The 11,292-nt window shown below is 43.4% G+C and overlaps 1 protein-coding gene across 1 annotated transcript; it reads right to left on the reverse strand.

The window, feature by feature from the left end:
• Positions 1 to 390: 390 nt before the first annotated feature.
• Positions 391 to 11,206, reverse strand: LOC309387465 (uncharacterized protein; the record flags this gene model as incomplete). The annotated part of the gene is made up of 3 exons (XM_081943946.1): positions 9,870 to 11,206; positions 2,162 to 2,231; positions 391 to 529 (listed from the first exon to the last, which is right to left on the reverse strand). The coding sequence occupies exons 1-3, from the start codon at positions 10,567 to 10,569 to the stop codon at positions 391 to 393; spliced, it is 909 nt and encodes a 302-aa protein (XP_081800072.1). The 5' UTR covers positions 10,570 to 11,206.
• Positions 11,207 to 11,292: the final 86 nt, after the last annotated feature.

Below are 11,292 nucleotides of genomic sequence, written 5' to 3' on the forward strand. Positions count from 1 at the left end.
CCAGCTGGCTTTCACAGCTAAGGCAGAATTAGAACTCAAGAGTCCTGATGTTTGGCCCAAACTCACAAAGCTGGTTTACATGCCTAATGCGGGACTAGAACTCACCATCTCCTGGTGATTGGCCCAAAGTCGCTCAGCTGGATTAGAACTTACCGTCTCGTGGTTTTTAGCCTGTTGGCTTCATCACTAATCCAAACTGGCTCTCTGTGTTTACAAATTGCCTTTGGTTCAACAAGCCACAACTGGCTGCAAGGTCACACATCAGCCAAAACACAACGTAGCAAATGGCTGGCACCAGTTTGAAATACTGTCCATGGAATTGCTCTGATTACCACGATGCCCATGTCCCAATCTGCCAACTTCAAGATCCATATTGCCTAGCCAGCACAGTTAGTATGCTCTCTTGACAGGTTGTGTGATGGTGGTTGGTGTCAGCTCTTGGGGACCATTTAGATCTGGGGTGTCGAACTCATGGCCCGTGGGCTGGATCCCGCCCATGATGTGGTTGGATCCGGCCTGTGGGGCCATCCTGGAAAATGTAAGGAGCCGGTCTGTGTTGCTTTAGCCCAGTCTACACAGTGTGAAGAGGAAACATGGGACCAAAGTGGTTTTGGCCCAATCTACCCAGTGCAAAGGGGAAACATGCCAGTAGTTTGGGGAATGGCATCAAGGTGGCCATGAACACCTAGTCGGCCATGTCTATCCAGCCTTCCAAGGTCAGCCACAGCCCTGTTGCGGCCCTCAATGAAATTGAGTTTGACACCCCTGACTTAGATCCATTTTCTCCAGAAGTGTTGTGGCCCGCCAGCGGATCTGGCAGCAGATTCGGACAGTGAGGAGGTTGGGGGAGGAACATGGGCCAGTCCTGGAGTTTGGGTGAGGCTCTGATGAGGGCTCTGTGTTGGAGGCAGAGAGGGGGCCAGAGCCGTATGCCAGTTATCAGCTGTCAGACATCAGTGAGGCAGATGAACAGGTGGAGCCTCTTCCCAGTGTGCGCATGCGCAGAGCTGCCAAACAAAGGGAAGAGCTAAAGAACAGGGGTCGACTTGGGAGTAAGGCCACAGGTGGATGATGAAAGGCCCCTCCCAGAGGAAATAAAAGAGGAGCAAAATGGGAGTGGAGTTTGCAGGAGACAATTAGTTCGCTTAATTGGTTTGTGACTCTCCGAGGCTCCTTGCCAAGTTTTGCAGACATCGGCCTGGCAGCTCTCCAAGCCGCCACAGATAAGGTCTGTGACTGTAAATCCTCCCTTGAAAGACTTTGCTGGGTGTGAATGAGCAGAATTCACAGCAAACTAATAAAAGGGGTTTTTATTGGGACCAGGCATTTGCTTCATGCTCTTGGGAAGCCTCGGTCAGAACAAGAAGAATCTGTCCCCAGTCTCCTCCTTCAGAATGTTTAATGGTGCTTCCATCACTACATAACTTGAGTCCTTCCACGTGGCTGTAGGTCGTCCTTTTCTCTCCTTTTCTGCTTTTCCCACCATGATGGACTTCTCAAATCCATCGTGTCCCTACTGGCTAGAAGCTACAGAAGAGAACCCCCAAAATATTTGGGAAAACTTATCCTCTCCTTCCCCCCCACTTCTTTTTGTTCTAGCAATGTTGTACAAAGCCATCCAGGACCGTATCTTCTGTCGCCATGGAAATAGTGTGATACCCAAAGAGGGGTCCTTCCTCTCATTGCCATGGGAACAAAGAAGCAACCGAACAGATGAGGAAGCACAAAGGCAGCTGGATGGCTTTAAAAAAAAAAAAGACAATTTAGCCTCAGGATGAGGAAGGCGAGTTTATATGGCTTTGGGATAGTCATGTTATTTCCAAGATGGCCTACAGGTGGTCATCTAACTTCTGAATACAATTTTCAGTTTATTCCTTTAGCATACAAGAGATATGTGCCATGTACGGCTGATAAAAAAAACCCCATCATTTGCAAAGATTTCTGAGTTGAAAAAGCTGTCATAACAGAAATAACATCTGTGTCTTCTGGAACTGTAGAACCACTGTACCCATCATCCCTAGCTGGTGCTACCATTGGCTACGCAGTAGATGGTAGAGAGGAAATATGTGCAGGTAGAGGTAGTCCTCAATTCACAACCATTTATAATTTTTTTAATAAAGATTTTTTAATTTTTAAACAAACAAAAACATAAAACACACACAACCTTCTTCCATTTCCTATAGCGTGTCGTTCGGTTACAAGATTTTGTGCGTCCTTTCCATGGTCACCACCTACAATTATATATCGAATCACAAATTGTTCATTAGATAAACATAAGTACATTTTTGTTATATGTCAATTTTTCAACTATAATTATTATTCCTTAATTTTAAACAAAATATTCTAAATATTGAATCCATACATGCAACATCATTTTGCATCAATAGTGCAACGCTAGGTATTATTCCTATAATTTAAACAAAATATTCTATATATTGAAATCATACATTCAACATCATTCCATTACATCGTTCTACTCTGTTTAACAGTGCTAAACCCTTATAGTTTTGCATATATCATTCTATTATTCTTAAAATATGAAAAGTTCTCCCACTTTTTCCATTACCATGATTTTTTATCTAACCTTTGATAAAACAAATCCCAAACCTTATAAAATTGTTCATCTTCTTGTTTTCTAATTTCAAATGTCAATTTACTCATTTCCACACATTCCATAATTTTTGAATAATTTCCTCCTGCGTTGGTATTTTCTCATTTTTCCAATTTTTTGCAAATACAATTCTAGCTGCTGTTAGAACATTTACAATCAAATATTTCAAGTCTCTATTATATGTTTCTGGTATAATTCCCAATAAAAAAATCTCTGGTTTAAAGTCTATAGGTTTTCGTGTCATTTTCTCCAACCACGTGCAGATCTTACAATATACAATAGTAGAGTTGGAAGGGACCTTGGGGGTCTTCTAGTCCAACCCCCTGCCTAGGCAGGAAACCCTATACCGTTCCAGACAAATGGCTATCCAACATCTTCTTAAAGACTTCCAGTGTTGGGGCATTCACAACTTCTGGAGGCAAGCTGTTCCACTGATTAATTGTTCTAACTGTCAGGAAGTTTCTCCTCAGCTCTAAGTTGCTTCTCTCCTTGATTAGTTTCCACCCATTGCTTATTGTTCTGCCCTCAGGTGCCTTGGAGAATAGCTTGACTCCCTCTTCTTTGTGGCAACCCCTGAGATATTGGAAGACTGCTATCATGTCTCCCCTAGTCCTTCTTTCTCTTAAGCTAGACATCCCCAGTTCCTGCAACCGTTCTTCATATGTTTTAGTCTCCAGTCCCCTAATCATCTTTGTTGCTCTTCTCTGCACTCTTTCTAGAGTCTCCACATCTTTTTTACATCGTGGCGACCAGAACTGAATGCAGTATTCCAAGTGTGGCCTTACCAAGGCATTATAAAGTGGTATTAACACTTCACGTGTTATTAGTCCAATATCTTTTAGCTTCCGCGCAAGTCCACCACATATGGTAATATGAGCCCGGTGTCTGATGACATTTCCAACACTTTTCTGATTTATTCTTGAACATTCTTGCTATTCTCGTCGGAGGTAGATGCCACCTGTAAAACATCTTATATACACTTTCTTTATATGCTGTTGACATTGTCATTTTGTAATTTTGAGATCACAATTTCTGCCACTTCTCTAATTCAATCCCATGCCCAAATTCCCCCCCCCAGCTATCATTGTTCCTTTAACTTGTTCTTCTAACTTAACCTCTAGTAAGTGTCCATAAAGTATTTTAATTACTTTTTCATCAGTACCCATCAAAATTTTATCTAACTCAGTCATTTTATCATAAAAACCTTCCTCTTTATGGTCTTTGTCATATCTAGATTGTATTTGCACATATGAAAGCCAGTTCATCTTTATACCTTCCATTTCCAGTTCTTGCATAGATTTAAGTTCACCCTCTGCATTCAATATTTCACCATATCTAACTGTTTGTTCCTTTTTGTATATTATTGCGTATGAAAAGGCTTCAGTAGTTGATAGCCAGACTGGAATTTTAAAATAATATTGTCTTTTAATCTTCTCCCAGTTTAGTAGCAAGGCCTCCTATAGGTAATGTCTTCTAAAATACCCATGTTTTAGTTCCCTTGTACCATAAAAAGGCATGCCATCCCAACAATATATTATGTCCTTCAAGGGTCAATAATCTGGTATTCCTTAGTATTATCCATTCTTTAACCCACATCAAACTTGCTGCCTGGTGCTATAGTTCCCGATTGGGCAGGCCCAATCCTCCTCTTGTTCTTGCATCTTGTAACAATTTAAGTTTTATTCTTGCTCTCCCCCCCCCCCCCCCCCGCCATATGTACTTCAACACTATTTTATTTAAGTCATCAAAATATCCCTTCCCTAGTCTAATTGGAATCGTCTGGAACAGATATAAAATTCTAGGTAGAATGTTCATTTTAATTGTAGATATTCTCCCTATCATCGAAAGTTGTAGATTTTCCCATTTCTTCAAATCCATTGCAATCTGTTGTTTGAGTTTATAGTAGTTGTTGTCTTTAAGAGCACTGCATCTTGCTGTTAAATATATCCCCAAATATTTAACTTTGTTCGTAACTTGCATCTCCAAAGTTTCCGCCAACTTTTCTTTTTGTCTTATTGACATATTCTTTGTCAAGATCTTTGTTTTGTCTATTGTTATTTGTTATTTATTTTTAATCCTGCTACTTTTCCATATTCTTCTATTCTTTCTATCAATTTGGGTGCTGTTTCTAATGGATCCTCTAGAGTGAAGACCAAGTCATCTGCGAATGCTTGTAGCTTGTATTCTTCCTTTTTGATTTTCATTCCTTTTATTTCTTTTCCTTCTCTGACATTTCTATTTAAAACTTCTAACGTTAAGACAGAAAGTAATGGTGATAATGGGCAGCCTTGTCTCGTCCCTTTCTTTATTTCAATAGACTCTGTCAAATCTCCATTTATCATTATCTTAGCTGTTTGTTTATAATATATAATTTGTATGGCTTGAGTAAATTTCTCACAGCCCATCTGTTCCAGTTGTAGCAACATAAAGCACCAATTCACGTTGTCAAATGCCTTCTGAGCTTCCAAAAACATCAATGCCAATTGTTTTTCAGGATGTGCCTCATAATATTCCAAAGTGTCTAAGATTATCCTCATATTATCTTTAATTTGCCTCTTTGGCAGAAACCCATTTTGATCAGAATGAATGAAACCACTCAAGTATTTTTTAAGTCGTTCTGCCAATATTGAAGCAAATAATATGAATTTAACAGGGAGATTGGTCTGTAATTCTTAATTTGTAGTAAATTGGCCTCCTCCTTTAGTAAAAGTGTAATATATGCTTCTGACCATCTTTTGGGTATTCTTCTCTCTGACATCACCTCATTCATAACTTCTAATAATGGGAAAGACAACGATTCTTGCAGGGTCTTATAAAATTCTGCAGGCCTGGAGCCTTCCCATTCTTTTGCTTTTTAAGTGCTTCGGTTAGCTCCATCATAGTAGATTAGATCTTTGTAATAGTACTTTTGTTTTGTTTTTGTTCCTTTGACTCCTGGTGACTGCATAAACAAGTCCCTTGCAGTTTTCTAGGCAAGGTTTTTCAGAAGTAATTTGCATGAAGTGTTACTTCACGTGAAGTGTTAATACCACTTTATAATGCCTTGGTAAGGCCACACTTGGAATACTGCATTCAGTTCTGGTCGCCACGATGTAAAAAAGATGTGGAGACTCTAGAAAGAGTGCAGAGAAGAGCAACAAAGAGGATTAGGGGACTGGAGACTAAAACATATGAAGAACGGTTGCAGGAACTGGGGATGTTTAGCTTAAGAGAAAGAAGGACTAGGGGAGACAGGATAGCAGTCTTCCAATATCTCAGGGGTTGCCACAAAGAAGAGGGAGTCAAACTATTCTCCAAGGCACCTGAGGGCAGAACAATAAGCAATGGGTGGAAACTAATCAAGGAGAGAAGCAACTTAGAACTGAGGAGAAATTTCCTGACAGTCAGAACAATTAATCAGTGGAACAGATTGCCTCCAGAAGTTGTGAATGCCCCAACACTGGAAGTCTTTAAGAAGATGTTGGATAGCTATTTGTCTGAAACGGTATAGGGTTTCCTGCCTAGGCAGGGGGTTGGACTAGAAGACCTCCAAGGTCCCTTCCAACTCTACTATTGTATTGTATTGCTTTTGGCTCCTTTCTAGAGCTGTGAGAGTGTGACTGGCCCAGAACAACCGTTAAGATTGGATGATAAAGGCAAGTGGGGGACTTTCCTCTTCATAGGGTGTGGTCTTTAAGATAGGCTTCTTTTCGGGGTGACTCTTTTTGACCTGACATTTGTCATTTCCCCTCATTCGAGCCACACAGACCCTCATGACTTCCATTCTGCATTTACGAAGCCAGTTGTTGTACTGCTATTTGCCTGGTCAATGTATTGATACTGATCCGGGTGACCGGTTTTTGCATCTGTTACGATCTGATGTATTTTTGAAATGATGCCTGGATGAAAAGTGCCTTCGGGCTCCCACCCTACATTAAATGTTGGCCACTCATTCTCACAGAACCTTTTTAAATCCTCGGGATTGAGATTGGGGTCTCCATAATCTCATCTAAAAGCTTTCTTAAAATTTCTCGACATGCATTGAAGAGGCGTTCGAGGAACGCTTCCTCCACCTCCCATGTTCTATTTCTAAGACACTTTCCACTGACCTGCGGCCCTGGAGACTCACGGTCAACAACAGGAACTGCAGTGGTTTAACCACCCACACAATTCTAGAGGCTCATTAGGATATGCCGGTTCCATTAGGAAGGGATGCTATCCCGGGCTCAGGGGGGTGATCGGGCCCCCTCTTCCACTCTCAACCAAGTGGGTCTACAATTCCCACAATACTTGCCTGCAGGCGTCTTCTCTTCTCAGCCGGCGTAATTTGTTGACTTGTCCTGATCCCGGTCAGGTTCTTGGATCGGCGGTGTCCACCGGATGCCCGAGGGGGGTCATCTGCCCCCTTCCAGAGAAACTCTCTGTCGGCGCCTGAAGGTTGGGCAAGATGGCCTCGATTGGGCACCGGTCGGTCCGTTCCATCCTCAGCGAAATATCGCTCTGAGTCCTGCTGCGGTCGCCACAATTGTTGCAGAAAATAAGAAGACTTGGACGTCTCGGGATCAAGGAGAAGTTTATTGGCAGCCAGGTTCAGAAAAGCTAGTCAAAGGCCAGCATGCAACTTCTGAACAACTCTTCTCATGGAAGTTCACATTCTTATACGTTCTCAAAAGCAGCGTAACAGGGAAACACTTACCCCATTTCTTATTGGTTATCTTGAGAAAAGAAGCCTTATAAGTAGATATTGTCTTACTTCTCCTTTTGTCTTGGGCCACAGGTACTGGCTACGTGGCTTTGTGAGAACTTTAGCTGAACTCTGTGGTTTTGGGCTTTTGACATTTCCTGTTTTTGTACATGTCTTAAAAGCAGGTTTTTATCTCTTCCTTCTGTCACATCTCACTTTTATATTTTAATTCACATTTTATCCTGCTTTAACATGATCAGAACTGGGGGCGCTTGACAACTGGCATGTCCTTATGACGGTCGCACTGTCTTGGGGGTCATGTGATCAGCATTTATAACCCAGCTGGCTCCCAACAAGCAACTTCTGTGGGGGTAGCCAGATTCGCTTAATGAACACATGACTCACTTAACAACCGCAGCAGTTTGGTTAACAACTGGCAAAAAGGTCATAAATTGGGGTAAATTCACTCAACCGCCTTATTTAGCAACTGAACGACTAACAATCACAATGGGGCTCCCATTGTGGCTGTTAGTGAAGTACGACCTGCAGTCCTCGACTTGCGACCTGAGTGTGGCAATTATGGTCATGACTCGTGACAATCATAAAGCAGGTTATTCTGTGACCGGAGCCATTTTTAAGACTGGTTTTTTTTCCCCGTGGTTGTTAATATGAATATGGCGGTTGTAAAGTGAATGTTATGGTCGTTAAGCAAACCCCTTGTTAGCTATGGGGTGATTTTTGACAGAGACTAGAAGTAAATGCCAGTTTCCACGAAAAATGTCATAAATTGCGGTCATGTGATCGCAGGGCACAGGCAACGGCCATAAATGCAGGCCGGTTGTTAAGGGTAGGCTCAACATGCAATCACATGACCACAAGGGGCGGAGCCCAACATCAGCGCTTCAAACATGGGCCATCAGTCCCTCTGGGGAAGTCAGTCGTAAGTCAAGGTAGTGCTTGACTTATGACCACAATTGAGCCCAAAATTTATGTTGCTATGTGAGACTTTTATCCCATTCTATGACCTTTCTTGCTACAGTTAAGTGAATCCTTGCAGTTCTTAAATTAGTAACATGTTAAGTGAATCTAATTTCCCCATTGACTTGCTCCTCAGAAGGACGCAAAAGGGGATCACATCACCCCGGGACACTGCAACTGTCATAAATATGAGTCGGTTGCCAAGGCTCTGAATTTTGATCACGTGACCTCAAGGATGCTGCAACGGTCGTGTGAAAAATGGTCATAAGACACTTTTTTCAGTACTGCTGCCACTTCGAACGGTCACTAAACAAGGACTGTCTGTATATTTGCAGAGCGGTAACATCGAAATTGTTCTTGTCTTCCCTCCTGCCTGAAAATCATGACCAACATCTGTTTTTTGGGGTTTTTTTAATATTTGAAAACTTTTTACTTTTCTTTCAAATGAGCACCAACATATATGTTGTAAATGGGACAAAACAATAATGCTCCCTTCCTTCTAATACTGAAGTCATATGTACAATATGCGAACATGTGACACGGTTTAAAACAAATTAGGCCATAAAAAAAAACACCAATAACAGACAAGTAAACATTTATTACTAAAGCAAAATAAGACCTGAAGAATTTGTCAAACAAATAAAACACCCATAAAATAAAACCAAGATATTTTTTTTGTCTTAAATATTAAAGTATAAAGTATGCACAGTTCTGTAAACACAAAAATGTCCAACATGATGGGCTGGTATTAAAAATATAGTCTCTTTATTTACGGGAAGGATAAAGGATATCCATGATACCTTTGCAATAATAATAATTGTTAGATTGGGTAATGGATAGGCACACACAGGCTTAACGGTAACAGCAGCTGTTTATAAAGTACAACAAGTGAGAACAATCCAGCGAAGGTTGAGTCTGACAGCAGCCCTTTTATAGGGAGCTGTCAGACCCTTCGACCAATAGGATTAAACCTCTGTTCCGGTGGGACGTTAATTAACACGTTAATTTGGCTTTTTTTTTTTTTTTTGAGATGGAGGCCCTTGTCTCTAATTCTAGCCAAAACTGTTCGTACACGTTTTAAAAGTTGCGCCTCGTTTGCAGCCGACACCAAGATGTCGTCGAAATAGGGGACGACTCCTAGAATCCCCTGCAAAAGCCGTTCCATGATGCTTTGGAACAGTCCAGGGGCGATGCTAATGTCGAATTGCAGGCGGTGACATTTGAATGCATCCCTGTGCGTCACAATGGTTTGGGCCTCCGCCGTAGTGCCATCAACAGGCAATTGTTGGCATGCCTGAGCCATGTCCAATTTTGCGAAAAAAAATTCCGGGGCCTAATGAATGAAGGAGGTGCTGTACAATGGGTACAAGGTAGGTGCACTTTATTTATTGTGTATTTGTAGTCTGCACAGATGCGGACAGACCCGTCAGATTTGACGGGTGTCACTATAGAGGTCTCCCAGCGTGCGTGATCGACTGGCTCTAGGATTCCCTACGAGCTTGTCAATTTCCCTGTCAATGTTGGGGTGGAGAGCAAAAGGTATTCTCCTGGGTTTTAGCCTTATTGGGGCTATGTTGGGGTCCAAACTAAAGGAAATTGGAGTCCCCACATACTTACCCAGAGCGGTGCCAAAGACGTTCTTGAACTCCTTAAAGATGGCTTCAGCGCCGTTGTCTTTCAAGGCGTTGATACCGGTCACTTCTAGGCCCAGAGCTTGGAACCAATCTAGCCCTTGGAGGCTCTGCAGGTTGCCGCTGACCACTGTCCCTGGGAGTTTCCCACTGAACTGCTTGAACTTCACCTGGAAGGTGTTTTGGCCCACGATAGGGACCCGGTTTCCCTGGTAATCTCGTAGGCGGATGTCAGGGGTGCGAAGATGCTGCTTCTTTAGGCTAGGGATAGCCTGCTTTAGGGTAGACCACGGCATGATGGTCAGTGATGACCCGGCATCGATCTCCATCTCACATGGAGAGTCCTCGATGAGGACTGTGACCTTCAGCTTTTTTGGCTGCCTGGTGCGGACTTGGCCGATTGACTTGTGGTAGGTGACTCTATTGTCGCCCTCTGAGCGCCGTGGTGGCTTCTTCCGGGCCCCTTGGTTGGGCCTCTGTTGGCGGTTAGGTGTGCTTCTAGGCTGCCAGGCAGTGGCAGGGAATTTGCTCCAGCACACCTTGGCAATGTATCCCTTTCGTTTGCAGTGCTGGCAGGTTGCATCGTGGAAATGGCAAGCCGACCTGGCATGGTCTCCTCCGCAGCTAACGCAAGGCGGGAGACACGGTTTGAATTTGCAAACTGGCTGGGCGTGGCTATTGCGCATGCGGCAGCTGTCATCTTCCTCGCCTTCTGAGCTCTCGGGCTCTGCAGCCTCACGATGTACGCGTGTACTCTTTTGCGTGTCTTGTGGAGCGCTTTGGCGCTGCAGAGTCTCAGTAGATTTGACGGTTGATTCGGACACCCTGGCCTCGTCCAAGGCGATCTGCAGAGTGAGGTTAGATTTAGCGAGTAACCTCCTCTGTAGGTCAATGTCCCACACGCTGCAAATTATGCGGTCCAGAATCAGCTCACCCAGGTCTCAGAATTTGCAGTATGCTGCGGCCTTGCGAAGCGCCACAACGTACTCATTAATCGGCTCACCCTCTTTCTGGTTCCTGATGTTAACAGCTTGGGGGCATAGTAGGTCCTCAGCGTTTGCTGGAGCACGGACCAGGTGACTGATTGCAGTGGTGTCGGCTCAGAGAGATCTTTCACCGTCTCAAACACTTCCGGGCCACAGTATCTGAGGAACATGTTCTTCTTGCGGCCTTCAGAAAGGCCCATGAGGTTGTTTGCCTCGAGGAAGCAGTCAAATCATAGCATGTACAAGTCCCAGTGCTCAGTGACTGGGTCATACGGAGTTGGTGGGGTGTGCATGGCCATATTGTGTTCAGGGGGCGTTTTGAGTTTGCCGCTCAAAATGGCTGCTCGAAGCCGCGCTGCGCTCAGGGCTGGATGTACTTGCTGGATTGCTACACTCTTTTTGGTTCGCCTAGCTGCCTTTCAA

This window comes from Natrix helvetica, assembly GCF_964273705.1.
Source record: "Natrix helvetica genome assembly, chromosome: 2".
In the NCBI taxonomy this organism is placed as follows: Eukaryota; Metazoa; Chordata; class Lepidosauria; order Squamata; family Natricidae; genus Natrix; species Natrix helvetica.